This window comes from Camelus ferus, chromosome 7 (assembly GCF_009834535.1).
Source record: "Camelus ferus isolate YT-003-E chromosome 7, BCGSAC_Cfer_1.0, whole genome shotgun sequence".
Classification (NCBI taxonomy): domain Eukaryota; kingdom Metazoa; phylum Chordata; class Mammalia; order Artiodactyla; family Camelidae; genus Camelus; species Camelus ferus.
In genome coordinates this window covers 29,586,046-29,604,481 of record NC_045702.1, presented here as the reverse complement: position 1 = coordinate 29,604,481, position 18,436 = coordinate 29,586,046, and the positions used below count along the sequence as shown (strand labels likewise).

Genomic DNA, 18,436 nt, shown 5'->3' with positions numbered 1-18,436 from the left:
TTAGTTGCCCTTACTTATTTTTGCAGACATTTCTCTCAGCCATTAATGAAGCAATCTGAATGATGCTTTTTTTTCTTAAGCCCTTAGTTTCCATACATGTACAATGATAGCTTTATATTCCTTAAGATATTTTTCTGGCTCCAGAATTCTGCTTCAGTGCCTTGGGATAAGTTTCATTGAGTGCAGAGTCTATAACTGAGCAAATACAGGGACTTGATGAACATATATGATTTTTTCCAGGTTGGATTCTAATTCTTAGTAAATACAACTCCAGATTTTATGTGGATTCCTTCTGTGACTTTCCATTTCACTGAAAATAAAATCCAAATATGTTACCCTGGCTTACAAAGTCTGAAGACCTGACCCCTTCCTACCCTTCCTATCTGAACTTTGCCACTCTTTCTTGAGGTCGCCATCATCCAGACAGTTGTGATTCTTTCTTATTCTTAAGCATGCCTTGCATATTCTTGCCTTGTGGTCTTTGCACTAGCTATGTCCTCCACCTGGAATGCTTTCCTACTTGATTTTTATGCAGTAGTATTTTTGCTATTTGCATTCACTTCTTTTGAGAGGCTTTTCCTGATGACAATCTACAGTGACCATTCAGTCACTATAATATCACTGAATTTGAATTCTTTGAATAGCACTTAGCACTGTTTGTAATAGTTCTTGTTTATTTACTTAGTGCATTCTTATAGTCCCCCATGTGACTGTAAACTCCGTGAGAGTAGGAGCCTCATTTGTTATGTTTTGTCTGTCTTATCGTGGATCCTCAGCATCTTGAACAGTGAGTGTTTGGGACTAGCATATGCTTAGTATGTATTTGTTGAATGGAGGAAAAATTATGTCAGTTGGTCTTCGTGACTCAGAAGTAACACCATCCTTTAGAAATGATTTTGGAATATATCATATAGTAATTTCTTATAAGTTTGAGAATTGTGTATACTGATTCTAAGTTATAAAGATTACCTTGAAATGTTTACTGATGTCCAAAATTTTAATATATTTTAATCCATATTTTAGAAATAGAATTTAAAGAAGGCTATCCTTCTGGTCCATGTTGTAAAGTAAATTTAATAGAAAGAATGTTAAAAGTCAAAAATTGATTGCATTGGGAGCCAATTTGTGTAACATAACCTAGAACTTCAAACAAAGGAATTTGCAGAATTAAGTGCTTCCTATTTTGTGTGAGGATGGAGCTTGGGATTCTACCAACATGGAAAAAAGTTCTTGTCTCTAGGAAAGGATAGAGTAATATAGAAGAAAGACTTCATTGGGACATTTTTTTAGAACAGTATCGTCAGGTATTATAAAACTTAACAGAAACATAATATGAAGATGTTAGAAATACTTAAGCACAATTAATTTAGTTCATGTATTTGCATATTCCTTTCTCTAACTATAGAAACCATTTCTAAGTTTATATGAGAAGCCAGAGTGAAAATGGTATTAGTATTTTAGAAATTGGCTTTCTTGCCAATTTTACTGAAATATTTCTTTCTCCATAAAGTACTGCATATCTATCTCACCAGCTGTGATGAGATGAAAGGAACATTGGATATAGAAGATTTGAGTTCAGATTCCAAGTTACCAGTTGTTGGGTAATTTTGGACAAATTACTTTGTAAAACCTTTTCTTCACTTATAAGATGGAGAAAGTAATCTCTATTTCATAGTTTTATTTTGACATGTAAATGATATAACCTTTTGCACTGAGCCCTGAGCATGGCACGTAAATGAGATTAGCAGCCATATTTGTATATTTGGGTGTTCTAGTCCATTTCACTGACTCTAAACTATGTTCACTGGTTACTTCATTCATCCACTGGTTTGTTCATTCATTCATTTGGAGAAGCGGATGTGTATAAAATTGAAGTCACGTTATTCCTGTTAATTATTATTTGGACACACAGTCGCATGTCAGTTAACATTTCTCCCAGTTCCTGCACTTGTTTTCTGTGCTGAATAATTAATATCATCAAATATACTGCCTTGTTCACGAGTGCTTCTAGGTATATTTTCTACCTATGATCAAAGATCATGCATGGTAGAAGTCACATCTTAAAAATAAGACTGAGTATAAATCTGTTGATTGGGAGTAGGGAGAGATGAGGAATTAACCTTTATTGAGTTCTTACACGATCCAGGCACTGAGCTGCCTGCTTTATCATTGGTTGTTAAGGCTTCCTGGGCTTGTCTGCACGTCTGGTTATATCCCATGTACAGAGCTATGTAGCTGATACTGTCTTTGTCCACGTGGAATGAAAATTGTTCAGAGCAGAACAGGTATTATAATACTAGTTGTCCTATTAAAGGCAGCAACGTAAGTGAACCCATTTAAAAATGTATTTTGCTGGGAAAGCAGCTTAGTTTATGAAAGAGGGTGAGAATTTGGTGGAGACTTTTGGAAGGGACTATTTCTTTAGTATAATCAGAAGAGCTTTGAGAACAGGGATTATAGCATTTTCATCTTTGTATTTCCACCATATGGTCATTGCTCCTGATGATACATGAAAAGATGAATGCATGAATGACTTTGGGTGTTTCTAAGGCTTTCCAAGATTGATGGCACTGGTAGTGCTTTTCTTAGTTCACTTCATCACCTAAGGTTTTCTTTTCCTTATTTCAGAGCTGTATTGTCAATGCTCAGCACTCAAGGCTGGGCTTATTATTTGGCTCACAAAGGAAACTCAGAGAGATAGAAGGATTCTTCTGAGGTAACTAGGGCAAGAGTTTGAAGACAGAGGCAGGGAGGAAAAAGAGTGTTCCTGTGTATTCAGAGGAGGTGATTGCCCAGGGTGGAAACTAATGGAAAAATTCAGAGCAGGAGAACGCTAAGAGGAAGAAGGGGTGGTGTGGTATAAGCATGACTGGTCAGATGGGCCAAGGCAGCTCAATGATTGTCTTGATGTGGTGCTGGAATGGGATTGACAAAGTGTGCAACTGAACAAATACCCCAACTTTAAGGAGTGCTTATGCTTCTTAAATAGACTGTAATAGACACAACCCTTAGCATTCTGTGAATATTTGTTTAGCTTAAATAGAGTTACCTTTGGCTTTGCAGCTTGATGAAGAATGGGATGCAAGTTCACATGAGATGGCAAAATGAATGAGAAAGTGCTTTGTAGACTGTAAACTACTACATTATAGTAAGTTGTTTCTCTAGAAGTTTGATTCTATAGGCTTTGTCTCTCACAGTGAAATGACAGGTTAAAATATATAATGGGATCTTATTTATCCTGGATATCCTGGATATTCTTTCTAAAGAATATCCATGAATTACACTAAGCAGGATAATGAATTATTGGATTGTTTGTAGCCACACTACTGAATGTCTGTTTGTTGTAAACATGAAATAATATTTCCCAACATCCTTTTTGTATTTGAGATGCCATTGTAAAGATATCTATAAAAGGTTTTGAGTTTTCCAGGAGAGAGGGAATACGTAATGAAATTCTTTTTTTTTTTTTTTCTGTTACAGTGGAGCAGGACAGTTGCTCACGTGTAACTGTTACCAGTCACTCAAATATGGCAAGCTTTTCTGCACTACCTACTGTGCTAAAATAAGAAACTGATAGGCTCAGTTAGCTCTAGTGGTGTGTCATATTGGCTGTGCCTAGGGCCAGAGGAGTCATTGTTCAGTTGTAGTTACTAAATCTCAGCAAAATAAGGCAACATTTATCTGAGGGAGCATTTCTTTTCCCTCTGAATTTTAGGAAAGTTAACATGTACTAATAATAGCATACTTTGTGGAGAACTCTAACTTTGTTTTATAAGTTGACTTCCAAATCTAATAGTGGATCTTGGTTAAGTATCAGTCTTTCTGAAATTTTGAGCAAGGCTGTAGAGAACTTTAAAGGAATCTCTTAGGTAAATGAGTGTGAATTTTTTTTTTTTTATTAGAAAGCTTGACAATTTAAAATAGCACAAGCAGTTGAAACACTGAGGCATGAAAGTCTTAAAAAAAGAAGTGGCTTTCAAAAATAAGCAGTTTGAGCTCAGACAACTTAATAACAAAAAAACAAACAACTCAATCCAAAAATGAGCAGAAGACCTAAACAAGCAATTCTCCAGTGAAGACATACAGATGGCCAATAGGCACATGAAAAAATGCTCAATAACACTAATTATCAGACAACTGCAAATCAAAACTACAATGAGGTATCACCTGACACCAGTCAGAATGGCCATTATTAGAAAGTCCTTGAATGATAAATGCTGGAGAGGGTGTAGAGAAAAGGGAACCTTCCCTACACTGCTGGTGGGAATGTAGTTTGGTGCAGCCATTATGGAAAACAGTATGGGGATTCCTCAAAAAACTGAAAATAGACTTACCATATGATCTAGCAATCCCACTCCTGGGCATATATCTGGAGGAAACTCTAATTTGAAAAGATACATGCACCCCAGTGTTCATAGCAGCACTATTTACAATAGTCAAGACATGGAAGCAACCTAAATGTCCATCAACAGATGACTGGATAAAGAAGTTGTGATATATTTATACAATGAAATACTACTCAGCCATAAAAAAGAGTAAAATAATGCCATTTGCAGCAACCTGGATGGACCTAGAGAGTGTCATTCTAAGTGAAGAAAGCCAGAAAGAGAAAGAAAAATACTATATGATATCACTCATATGTGGAATCTAAAAAAAAAAAGAAGAAAAGAAAAAAGAGGACACTAATGAACTCATCTACAAAACAGAAACAGACTCACAGACATAGTAAACAATTTGATGGTTACTGGAAGAAAGGGGGTGGGAAGAGATAAATTTGAGAGTTTGAGATTTGCAAATGGTAGCTACTATATATAAAAATAGATTTAAAAAAAGTTTCTTCTGTATGGCACAGGGAACTATATTCAATATCTTGTAATAACTTTTAATGAAAAAGAATATGAAAACAAATATATGTATGTATATGCATGACTGGAACATTGTGCTGTACACCAGAAATTGACACAGTGTAACTGACTGTATACTTCAATAAAAATAAAATAAAATAAAAATAAGCAGTTTGGGTCTGGATCTCCATGTGATCTCGAGTTAGAAAGGTTTTTATTTTGTTTTGTTTTGAAGTCACATTGGGATGCCATTCGAAAGTGTTAATTTATTACCAATAGGCAAGAGTAGAATGCTTACAATTCTACAGTTACAAATTTTCCAGTTTCTAGTCTCCTTCTCTTGGAAAAGAGAGAGTGAAATTTGCTTCTCTACCAAATTGATCTTTTTCATTTATTTGATAGGTGCTATTTATTGGGTATTACTAATAGAACTAACAAAATAATGCTCTTGGAGGTGTTTTGCAATTTATTACACCCGCTTGACTCCCTTGGTGCCCTTTCTGTAGCATACATTTAGATTACTATAGTGTCACATAGAAAGACCTGGTGTGCTCTGGTTTGTACTTTTCCCTGGGTTTTGCTGGAAAGGGAGAAGAATCGCTATCCTCTGTCATTGACATCTTTAATTAAAATAAAACAAATTATACTTTTCTCAGTTCAGGCTCAGTATGGTTTAGAGAGAAACTCTTTTGTTAGCTTATTTGGCTCTTTTTGCAAAGAGAGTGTTTTAAACTGCACCCTTACATTTGAGAGATGAAATAAGAGAGACTAAATTATAGTTTTCAAATATTAGAAACCTGCTTCTCAATTTTTTTTCTCCAAACCAGTTCTATATGCATTATCATTCAGTAAAATTCTGAAAATGTTAAAAAAAAAAAGTTATAGCAAATCTATCAGTTGGAAAGTCATTACCCTAAGAATAAACTTTTTCTTTCTTTTACATTATTTGAACATTCAGGTTCTTTGAGGGAAGATAGAGAAGCGGTGACACCATAACGTCAACTAAGTATGAACAAAGATATGCAGACATTAACTAGTTTGGGCTATAAAAGTATTCCTAAAAATGTTTGATTTTTACAAAAATAGTTATGTTTTATTGCTTGCCTACAGAAAATAATGTAACAATTTCTGGTATATTTTAAAGACAGTTAAAAGAACTATAATTCTTAAAAATGATTATTTTTAGTTTTAACCATGAGAATATATGTGATGGAGAAGAGTAATTCACATTTTTGAAAAAGATAAGACAAACAGCATGTTACTCTTCAGGCTGGAGAGGATCTGAATTCAAAGCTTGCATGAAGACTGTCCAGCTGCTAAGAGAAAACGAAGATTTATACTGCTCAGTCCAAGGGAAAACTTAAACATTATTAGTAAGTAGATAGGCGGGCTGGGACTAGCCAGGGAAACAGAGCTGTGTAACAGTGGTCACAGGTGAGTGCTTTTTCCCTAGCATGTCTTGAATATTATGGCCATCTATTGTTTCATGTCTAGCTCACTTTCTAGGAACAAACATGACCTAGAAGTAAAATATAAAGTCCTTTTTAACATATATTATTCTGTTTGTAATGCCTGTAAAAACAAAAGAAGATACAAAAATATGTAAACATTAAGACAGTATTTTATTAATGGAATTCATGCCTTTGTTGGAATCATTTATTATTTTGATAAAATCTTACATTTCATTAAAAATATGCTGTTGATATGTGAATGCTACTGATACTTGGCTTTATAGAAATCTCTTTTTATCATTGACTAGTGTCAGCTAGACAGTATCAATCCTTTCAAATTGCTTTTCTTTTAAATAGTTTACGCAAGGTTCACATGCACTCCTAGGCAGGAAGCCCAACTATATTTGTGAAATGACATTATTTTTACTTTGCGTTTAGATGAAAACTAGTCTCCCAATCCTGGCACATTGCTTTCACCCCTCTTTCCTTAGGGGCACCAGAGAACAAGTAACAACATTGTGTGCCCGTGTTTACCTGTCCTGGTTTTCTTACTTCAGGATGCAGCAAATTACCTGAAATGGGATGATAAAATTATCAAATCAGTAAGAAATTAATATATCATGTTACTTTTAGAAATAAGGTGGATGTTGGTAAAGCAAACCACTCATGATGTTGTAAAGTGTTACAAAATATCAGGGGATTCACTTTGCTACTTAGGAGTTTCCTACTGCCTTTTTTGCCACTGATTACAAAGTAACTCAAATAAATCTGGATGTCTCAGATTTTACTCCACTAAAACTGTAGGACTAAGGATATGTTCAGTAAGTAGTAACAGCTCTGAGTTGCAGGGTCCAGCAGGGTTCCTGTGCCCCTAATAATGGCTGTTAATGCCCACTCCTGCCTATGAGTGCTCCGGCCAGACTGTTGTCACTTCTGGCTCCTGGTGCTCAGGACCATTGTCCATTTTCCCCCTCTTCTTGGTCCCCATTGTTGGGGATGTTAAAAAGTGGCCTTGGTCAGGCAGCCTGTTCACATCGTCATCCTGGGGACAGGTCTGCAGGTTCCAGCTGGTCCAGTGTATCAGGCCTTTCTCCTAATTGTATCCAGTCTTGCCACTCCTGAATTACTGACCTCCATAAAGTATAATTGTTCCCTTACCACATTTTAGCACAAGGTCAATATGGGTTCAAGTCATTTACCACTTCTGTGATTGTAACACTAGTTACCTTGTTTATAACTGAGGATAATAGGATTTTTATGTGAATTTAATGAGATTATATGAGTAAAACCTTAGCACAGTGCCTTGCACAATCTAAATGCTTAATACTTTTAGATGTTTAGTTGTGACTGTTGTTCCTGCTTCTGCTATGTGACCTTGTTCTATTATTCTGAGTACCTGCCTCAATCAACTTTTTCTCTTATGTCAGTTTTTAGAACGGTAGTTTATCCTTCCCCACCTCATTCTTTATCATTTGTTTTCCTTTTTCATAATAATGTATTTATTTTCTATGTTTCTCTTGAAATTTGAGGAGAAATTTATGACAGTAGGAATAGGAACTCCATTCCTAGTCAAAATGAGTAAGATTTTTATGATCAGTTTCTTACCTTTAGTCTTTAACTCTTTGTACTCTGTGCATTTTCATAATTTTTCTGTAACTGCTTTTTAAACCTCATGAATAATTTCAAAGCCAAATTCATTAACCTGTTTCCAGATCTTGTTCTTATTGATTTGCTGTATTATAGAAAAGGACTTTTTATGTTGAAATCTCTGTTCTCTTACCATCAAATAATAAATCCATTGAGTCATACTACTACAAGTCACCATACTTGGTGTGGGTGTGGAGGAAAAGAAAGATGACCAACATGTGGTCCCTATCCTCAAGGTACATAGTGCAGAGAGGGAAAGAGAAACAGTCACACAACCAAGTCTAATCCAGAGTGAAATGTTTAGAGAACAAAGGAGCAAAGAATATAAACCAAGGGGATAAGAGAAAGCTGTCAATTCATGGTGGCAGTTTTTGAGTTGGACCTTCCTCTTGGAACCTTTAGACTAAAGGGACTGAATTAGCAAAGGAATGTCATACTGCTTGGTGCCTTTAGAAAATTGTAAATGTGGCTGAAGGGAGAGTGAAAAAGGGAGAAAAGTGAGAATCTGTTGGGGTTAAACTGGAGTTCATTGTGAAGGATTTTTAAAATTTGAAAAAAATCTAATTATAGATTTTAGCCATATAGACAAGGGCAAGAAATAATATAATGAGGTGACCCCCTACCCATATTTAAACATTGTTTATGTTAACACTTTACTATAAGTATTCATATTGCTTTTTCCTTTCTCTCTTTTTACTATAAACTGTACAAACTATGTTTTGTAGAAGACTTTTAGATTTATAGAAAATGACTAAGAAATTACAGAGAGTTCCCATATACCTCACATTCAGTTTCCCCTGTTATTAATATCTTACATTACTATGGTACATTTGTTTCAGTTAAGGAACCAATACTGATACATCATTTTAAATTGAAGTCTATACTTCATTCAGGTTTCCTTAGTTTTTTACTGAATGTCCTTCTACTGTGTTTTAGGGTTCCATCCAGGATACCACACTACATTTAGTTGCCGTGTCTTCTTAGATTCCTTTTGGCTGTGACAGTGTTTCATACTTTTCTTGTTTTTGATAACCTTGACAGTTTTGAGGAGTATTGGCTACGTATTTTGTAGAGTGTCTCCTAATTGGGATATGTCAGGTGTTCTTCTCATGATTTTTCTAGGCTTATGGTTTTTGGGGAGGGAGACCAGAGGTAGAGTGCCATTTTCATCACATATCAAGGATGCAAACTATCGGCTTGGTGTATTCCTGTTGATGTTAGCCTTGATCATTTGGCTGAGGTAGTTTAGTGTTTGTCAAGTTCTACATCGTAAAGTTACTCTCCTTCAAATACTGTACTCTTAAAATGGAAGTCACTTTGCACAGCCCAAATTTACAAAGTATAGAGTTTTGCTTCCCTTTGTGAAAGTAAACAGAGACCACCCAAATGACTCCAAACTCTAGGCTCCAGGCTGCAGGCGGTAGGTTATGTTAAGGTTGGATTCAGGTCTGTTCCATGAATCTCATTCTGTTGGACAAATAGCTACCTATTCTTCTTGTACAAAATGGCAAGAGCAAAAAGAAGGCAAGTGGAAATACGTAAAACTTCATGTGGGTCATATCGAGAACTGGTTCACTTCACTTCTGCCCACCTTCAGTTGTCTAGAACAAGTCATATGCCCAAGCCCAACGTCTGTGGAGTAGGAAAGTATGCTCTGCAATTTCTAGCAGGTTGTACTGCAAAGCCATCTGGCAAAGACTGGGTCAAAATTTCAGTATAGATTATGAAGAATTATGACCAGTGATACAGTTTATCACAATTTTTGTATCATTATATACTCTACCAGTCATGTATGCAAGCTTCTGTTTCTCAACATCTTCACCAGATCTTGATGTCAACATTTTTGCTAGTTTGATGGATGTCAAGTGATATATTGTTGTTTTAATTTTCATTTCCAATTGTATTTGTCTTTTCAAAATATTTACTATATATTTGTTTTAAAAGGTTAGTTTTTTCCATTGTAAAGACAATTAGTAAGAATAATAAATTTTTTTGTGATGAAAACAAAAATTTGGAATCTGACATTATGATGGTTATAATTAGTTACAAGCTTTAGCTGCCAGCTATTTTCTATTGCTTACATGATGTCAGATATTCTGAAGAATATCAAAAATGTCTAGACCCTGTTTTTAAGAGACCCTTTTAGTTCTAACATGATTCTGTGGACATGATGATTCATTTGCTTTCTATGTAGTATTCTAATTCTCTTGAACCCATTTAGTAAGTTGGGTACAGGCTCTATATTCCAAACTGCTCTTTGGAAATCGTGACTGGCATTGCAGAATATGCTGATGTTGTGAGTTTCAATAAGACAGGTAAACTTACTGGCTGTTGGCAATCTTCAAAAAGAGAAACAATATGTCAGGAAGATTGGGCCAATATATGTGGAACAATGTGTCACTTGCCAGGTGAGAGAAAGGCTGCTTCTTGATCTGTAGGTGTGACCTTTTCTGATGTCTTCGGATCTCCTTTTCCTTGGAGGCCCAGCTTCCACAGGAGTTAGTGAGGATGAATCCCACTTCTGATGTCTTAGAGTCCAACATCTTGACAACAGAGGAGACCAAAGATAGAATGGACCAATCCTTAACCTCCTAGGAAAAGCTAGACTAGATCCTAGAGCAGAACTTTGTGTAAGGATTTTGAGTGAGGGAAATTAAATGTTTTGATATATATTCTGGATATAATTACTGCTGGCAAAGATAAGGGCATTTTGTTAATGAAGGTCCCAGCAAGAAATAGATCATACACTCAGATTGTTAATTGAGAGGGATTTATTAAAGGGACTATTTATGAAGATGTGGGTAGGAAAATAATAAAGGATATTTTATTAAAAATAAAGGATAGTGCAATATCCTGGAGCTGGAAGCAGCAGTGAGCCATTACCATATGTAGGCCTGAAGGGACGAGGGAAGCAACAGTTACTGGAACCTGTGGAGGCCTTCAGTAGAGAGACAGGGGTAATCTGTGACTCTGACATGATGCTGTACATTGGGAGCCAGGGATGAATGCCCTCCTCCTGTTCTCCTCCCACTCTCTTAATCTCTTGTTGAAGTCTCCCTTTGGCCAAATTAACCAGAGGTCAGAGGGGAGGGGAAGGAAGGTGGGAAATAGACCTGGAGTGGCAAATGGAAAATGCATAGCATAAGGCACTTTTCTCAGACTCAACCAATTTTTTAAAGGTTTTTTTTTTCTTTCTTTCTAACAAGAGGCATTTCTCAAGGTTCTATTTTCATTAATCCTTTTTTTTTTCTTGTGCAGTACCCTTCAGCAATCTCATGTAGATGAAACTCAAGTCTATATTTCTTTTCTGACCCTCTCCCAGCTTCCAGGTTTGCATTTTCATTGGCATATTGAATATTTCCATTGAGATATTGATCACTAGCTCTCTCTCCTCCCTTCCTCGTAGCAGAGCTCAATTTTTCTTAAGGACCCCTCTGCTTTCAAGATTCATAATAATCTTCATCTGTTCTTCCCTTTACATGCATTTAGTTGACAAATCCTGTCAAATTGTAGAGCTTCATGAATCTCTCTTCAACTCCTACTTGTCTTTATTTCAGCCTTTATAATCTTATTACGATAATCTCCCAATTTATCTTCCTGCCTCTGATCTCTCCTAATCTATCCTACATACCAGGATTTTGCTTTCAAATCCTTTAATGTCTTCCTGTTGCCTAGTAAATAAAATGGAGACATCTAAGCCTAATATTCTAAGCCTTCTTCCATTAGCTCCAGTGAACCTTTCTAACTTGATACTCAGTACTAACCTTCATATTCCCTGCTCCACTCAAAATATACTTTACTTTATATATCATTATTTCTGTTATGCTCATATTTTTAATCACTTTAAAAATTCCTCATTTTTCTTTTCACAGAGGCCAGATGATTCATCTGCAAGTTGAACACCTCTTGTTTACCTGATTCCAAATGATTCCAAAACCCCCAAATTCTAAATGCCCCACATAACCTGTGTATCCCATTGGCTTCTTAATCTCCTTGTCCTGTGTTTCTTGAGGACCTTGACCTTTCCTTCCAGTCTTACTCCCACATCACGGTACATCCAGGTTTGTCAGCCCGTGGACTCCAAGGGCTCTTGGTCTTCTCCCCTCAGTGCATGTTCTTCTAGAAACTGAGCCCTTCTGTTTGATCTTGGTCACAGGGAACAACTGACAGTCAGTATAGAAGCCCCTCTAGCACTCCTGATTCACTTGTGTTTAACTAAAATTTTTACATTAAAATAATTCCAAATTTACAGAGAAATTGAAAGTTAGTAGTTTTTTTCCAGAACCACATTGCTGATGTGATTCCCTATACTTTAGTGTGTATTTCCTACAAACAAGGGTGTTATACATAACCACAGTAAAACCATCAAGATAAATTGATTTTGATAATTAATTTAATTAATCAGATATTGGTACAGTACTGCCATCTAATTCTCAGGCCTGGTTCAAGTCTCACCAGTTGTTCCAATAATGTGCTTTTTATAGCAAGAGGATCCAGTTTGCAAACATGCATTGCATTTAGTTCCCGTGTTTGTTTAGTCTTCTTTTGTCTGGAAGAGCTCCTTTCCTCAGTTGTTCCTTGGCTTTCCTAACCTTTCCTATTACTTTTGATGAATATATGTCAGTTGTTTGGTAGAATGCCCTTCAATTTGAGTATATCCTGTGATTCTTCACGATTAAGTTCAGGTTATGTATGGACCTTAGCCAGACTATCATGGTGGCGCTGCTGTTTCTCTCATTGCATCTTATCAGGAGCTCATGATTTTTATTTGTCCCATTACTGATGATGCTCATTTTGATCAATTGATTAAGGGGATGTCTGCAAGGTTTTGCTACTGTAAAGTTATTCTTAGTCCTTTTGTAGTTAGTAAGTATTTTGTAGAAAAGCACTTTGAAACTATAAATTCTTCATCAGACTTTAATTGTATTCATTTACTTCTTTATACCAGTGTAGACTCCTGGAATCCTTTTTTATTCAGTGAGCTATAATTTATTACTGTCATTATTATTTTGATACTCAAACTGTCCCAGCTCTGGCCTGTGTGAGCCCCTTCAAGCTGGCTTCTGTGTCCTTTTGACATGTCCTTGTCATTCTTTGAGGGCTTGATTGCTTTATGTGATATTCCAGTCTCAACTTGTACTTTACCTGTTCCAGCCTTGGAATCAGCAGTTACTCTAAGAATCCCTATTTCCCTTTTAGTGGAGAAAAATATTTGAAGCCAAAATTGATGTACAAGGTATGCTTATTGCTTTAGGGGTGTTGCTGCTCTGAGTCCTCTCAGATGACAGACCAAGGGAATTTATATACGTATACATGATGGATATAGGCACATTTATGTGTGTATTTCTTTCTTTATTCCCCATCTATCTCTCTTGAAATTGTGAGTTCACACTGATACTTCAAATTCCAGTCTAATCCTTCCAGAGTTCATTCCAGTTTTCTTCCTTTCCATGTTTATTTCTTCAGTGACAGTGAGAAACCTGAGTCCCATTATCCTTAATAAACTTGCTGTTTGCTCAATATATCTGTATATAACCAGAATCTCTTACTATTTCTTCTTAACCTCATCTGACTGGCACACTTGGATTCTGAAACCACATGCTGAGTAGTCCTCCTCAGTGGCCCTGTGCATCCAGGTTGGGTCCTAACACCTGTACCTGTATGTTCCTCCCCACTTCCCCCAAGGGGATGTCTTCCTCTTACCATTCAGCTCTGACACGACATTTGGGGCCACTCCCCGTTCTTGTACCCTCCTTGCTCTGCTTGGGGACTGACACCCCAAGCAGAGGTGCTCCCATGCACAGGCTTCTAGGCTTCTGTGCTGCTGTAGGCTTCTGTGCTGCTGCTACCACCCACTGTATGTCACCACCCCAGCACACAGGCCTACTTTGCTTGGTTCTCCCTATGGGTTTAGAACAGAATTATTTAGGAAGAGAAAGACAAGAGGTGGGCTCACCTTTGTAATGGTTTATGCTGCTGCTGCTGCTGCTTCTGCTGCTGCTGCTGATTCTTCTCCTTCTCCTCCTCCTTCTCCTCCCCCTCCTTCCTCCTCTTCCTCTTCCTCTTCTTCTCCTTCTTCTCCTCCTCCTCTTCCCCCTCCCCCCTCCTCCTCCTTCTCCTTTTTAAATAATTCAAATACATTTGTTAATTCATTATGGCAGACCTGGAATTTCAATAGACCAGGCCCTAAAGTCTTGTTCTCTGCTATTAAGCTATGCAGTCATCTATTTGTTATATCCTTTAATCCTTAAAGTGAAATTGATCTAAATCTGTGACGATGTAAGGCCCTGGAGAATTGAACCTTGTTGCAAAAGGCATGTCTGCTGGAAACCAGAAGTTTGAATTCAGGCCCCAGTTTGCACATATTCATGTGTGGGAGAGAGAAGGGGGAGAAAGGAGAGGGGCGAGGAGAGGAAAGAAAGAGAAGACAATCTTGAAAGTTGGGATGAATGATTTATAAATGCCTTTCTTGTGAAGGGGACAATCTACACAATTTAAAAAAGAAATTCTAAGAATCTCCTCCTTTTGCCCCAAACCAGGTTATGGATTAAGTAGCTTCTCCCAGTGTGCCAGAAGACCTACTTGTCTGTCGTCTTCTCCTCTAGACTGTAAGTTATTCAAGGGCAGGGCTCTAGGCTCTGTGAGAGCAGGTCACATCTGCTGGGACACCTTCGAGTCCCCAGCCCCAGTGCTATGCACTGCTTTGTAGAAGCCACTCTGTTAATATTAGTTTGTAACATTGGTTTGTACTTGGACCTGACACCAAAGTCCACGAACTTTCTACTACACTTCACTCTGTTCAGGAAAAGATGGGCTTTGTCCCCTTTCAGCTAGCAGTCTGATTAATCTCAGAGTCTGAGGGATTGTTTGTCATCCAACAGTACATCTCTCTTGTCCATATTGGAGTCAGTTATATGTGGCCTAAACTAAGTGCTCAGTGGGTTTGTATACACTTCATTTATTGTATTACTTTATGTTTTTCCCCTAAGGACCCAGTAGTAGTTAGATGAGCAGTAGATGGAGAGGTGACTTCATTACTTATGTTTGTATGATTTCAGATAAGTTGTTTAATATCTGAGGTCCAGTTTCCTCATTTGCATGGTGGGGACTTTAATAACTTCCTTACCGGGCTGTTGTGGGATTAAGTGAGATGTAGCGTATGTAAATTTGCCCAATATGGCAGAGCAGGTTACTTCCACTTCATGTTTAAGAGTGTCATTCAAGAGTGTTAAAACAACTGAATCTCGGCTGTCCTAATGACCATTTTATTTAGTCTTACTATTTATCTTAAAATGGGCTTTACCTTTGATTTAGTAGCCACATAGTTATTAAACATTTTAACAAAATTGAGTCCTGAACAACAAATGGCTATGATTTAGATTTTGGTAGCAATTTGATTTAGATCTGCTCTCAGTGGTAACTGTTTATCTGAAGTAATTCTTTTTGCCACTAGATGGTGCTTGTCTATGCCTTTGTGAGGTTTTCCTATATAAACTATATTATTGAGGGAAAATGCATCTTGTTATTTAACATTGAGACTTGTATATGTGGTATTGATACTCATGCTCAACCTGTTGATTAGATATTGTAAGGTTACACTAGAGGTTAGGGCAGAAATTATTGGGAACTTTAAAGTTCTTTTAGATCATTGTTTATCCATATTATCCCCAAGTTTAAACATAAGAAATTTATTAAAAAAAGAATGAGATAGGAGGAATTATGTGAGTAAATATGGTATTCTTATTTTTAAGATGTACATAAAATTTGGCTTGGGCCAATTCATGAATTAGTTAGAAACTATATCAAGATAATAAGCACTTTATAGTCCCATGTATGATTTTTCTCTTAATTTTTCAATATGATCAGAAAGACATAGCAGACAGTTTATGCTCAGATATATTAGTAGCAGATAACTAACATCATATTCAGCTCAGAGTGCACATCATTTGAAGTATGGTGATTGTTTAAAAAAATGTGATGCATTTACTGTATTACTTTCTGATAAAATTCAACAAACATTTATCAAGCCTGCCTCTTTCATGAGGGTACAGAAATGAAGAAACATGGTTCTTTCCTTTCATGATGTAATGAATAATTAATTATGTTTGGCTGAGGTTTGCTACTATAATAGAGATTGTGTGGGATCAGAGGCAGGGATTATCAGAATTTGTGGTACAGGACTTTTTTAGATGAGCTGCAGGGGGAATCCTGTTAGAGATTTCTCACTCATGTTTTCTAGGAATAGCTGGACATAACCAGTTTGGGAACAAATACTTTGATAAAAGATAATTTTAATTTTTAGAATTTCTCAGATTACATTAAGAATGGTTCTGGATATGTATGACTAAAGTCTGGTATAATTGAAAGTAGGATAACTTTCCTTTTTCATCTTAACTATATGTAGAAAAGAGCAGAGACGACAGAGTTTGGTTGCAAATTGGGAGCTGTTGGTGGCAAAGCAGAGTCCATGAGCTGAGAGCTGGTGGTTATATCAGATAAGGGGTTTTAGTTGTAAGCAGCAGAAATTGACCCTAGCCAATTTAAGGGAAAGTGAAAATGTTCAGAATATAATGAAAAGCTAAAGAATTAGACTTCAGAAAGGGCAAAATATAGAGCATCTCTAGGGATCTAGGTAGCAGGGACTAATGGATAGTTATCTTAGATGCCATTGTCAGAATGAATGAATTTCAGCTACTTCCATTTTTTTTAAAAAATACTGCTAAATATCAAATTCCTTGGAGAGATTATCCTTGTACCCATCCCAGTTGGCATCAGATGAGATCAGAAAGGCTAGTTTGAGGGGAAGGAGGGACAGGTTTTGGGAGAAGACTAGTTTCAGATGTGTTAAGTTAGAGAGATTTTGACATTCAAATGGAGATGTCAGATGAGTAGTTAGATATTTGAATCTGGAGAGAGAGATTTTGGACACAGTGTATAGGTAGTGTTTAAAGTCATGAGATAACATAAGATTACAGAGGGAGTGAATATAGAGAAGAGAAGAAGCTCTAGACTGAGTGCTGGGGCTTTCCAGCTCTTAGAGTTTGGGAAGAAGAGGCAGAATCAGCAAAGGAGACTGAAAAAGATGTTCAAGAGCTCCTACACTGGGCCTTTTACTGAGAATTTGTGTGTGTATTCTCATCCTCTGAGTCCTTTCAAATAGTCCATCCACATTCCCTAATCTGCAGCCTCCTAGCCACCAATCCTTCAGTATTACTCCTTTAAAGTCCTTGATTATACAACAGAACATTAGCCGCTGCCCAGAAATTTATATAGATCTGAGCCTAGGCCTTCTCTTTTTACAGAGTGAACAGATGTGTTATTTGAAATTCTGCCCACCGAAAGAATCTCCCTTCTTCATTATCCTCAGAGTCACCCCAAAGAAGGGCTATAATCTGTGAATGAGTGCTAGCGTATTATATAGAGCCATCTAAATGAGTTTAGTGTTTTTTGGTATTTTTAACCCCTAGGCATCTAACTGAGTTCTGGGGAAGTCACCATGAAGCTGGGATGTAATTGAGGGATAAGGATGCCATGGGTAGGAGTGGCTCACTGGAAGCATGCGTCCTCCTCAGGCCTCGGGGCTTGCTTGTGGCATCCCTGGCCTGGCTGCTCAAAGCTATAGCAAGAAAACTGCTCTGACTTGGATTTTTTGTACCCAGTCCCATAATCTTGTTACCAAAAATGGCCCCTGCTTTGGTTCTTGCCTCTGCATCACCCCTTGAACTTCATACACATCATTTTCCATAAGATTGCCCTTGGCACTTAGTTCTGCAGATTCTTTACTGACCTTTCTGCTTGCTCAGACAGACCTCAGAGGAAGCCTATCAGCCAGGGCCTTCTCTTGTTCCCAGTTCTGGAGTCTAGGGAATCCCCTACAATGACCATACTCCTCTCTTCTTGTTTTCCAAAAATTCCCTAGCCAGTCATCATTGCCTCTCTTTGCTGGTTTAGAGGTACTGGCTATTTAGTCCCTGTTCTGACCTGTAAAAATCCGAAGTGCTTGAGACATTTTTATAATTCTGTAGAAGGACTCATACATATTTTCCTGAATCAGTCCATATCCCAGCTTCATGAGTTGCTTTGATGAATCTAATAGAGTGTTTATTTGTGTATATTTGGAGTGATATTGGTGGGAAATTAGATTGTAAGTTTTCCCATTTTAATAAAACTGAATATTTATTGGTATTTAAAAAATGACACTGAAGGGTCTTTTTCTCTTCAACTTCATTTCATTAAACTGGCTCATTTAGGACCAATATTTTAGCAATCTGTGACAATTTTTTACTGTTTTTCTGAGTCTTTTAACATACTGCTACATGCAGATTTCATAGTTAAATTTATGTTAAATTTTATTGTGAAGCAAATTGATCCTTCTGGACAAATGTACTTATTCTAATAATATTATGAGTGCTAGAGGGCAGACTTTAAAAGATTGAGAATTGTCTATTCTTGTCTTTTGTTGATTATTTTAAAGTATTTTTGGTATACTTTATA

General features: G+C 36.9%; 1 protein-coding gene across 8 annotated transcripts in view; it reads left to right on the top strand.

The window, feature by feature from the left end:
* Nucleotides 1-18,436, top strand: part of ST7 (suppression of tumorigenicity 7) — a 283,140-nt gene that overhangs the window by 7,050 nt on the left and 257,654 nt on the right. Inside the window, exon 2 of one of the 8 annotated variants that reach the window (XM_032483629.1) lies at nt 14,482-14,550. The exons of the other annotated variants lie outside the window; for them this stretch is intronic. Within the exon in view, the coding sequence (XP_032339520.1) occupies nt 14,482-14,550 (69 nt within the window). The remainder of the gene's footprint in view (nt 1-14,481; nt 14,551-18,436) is intronic. 8 annotated transcript variants of the gene reach the window in all.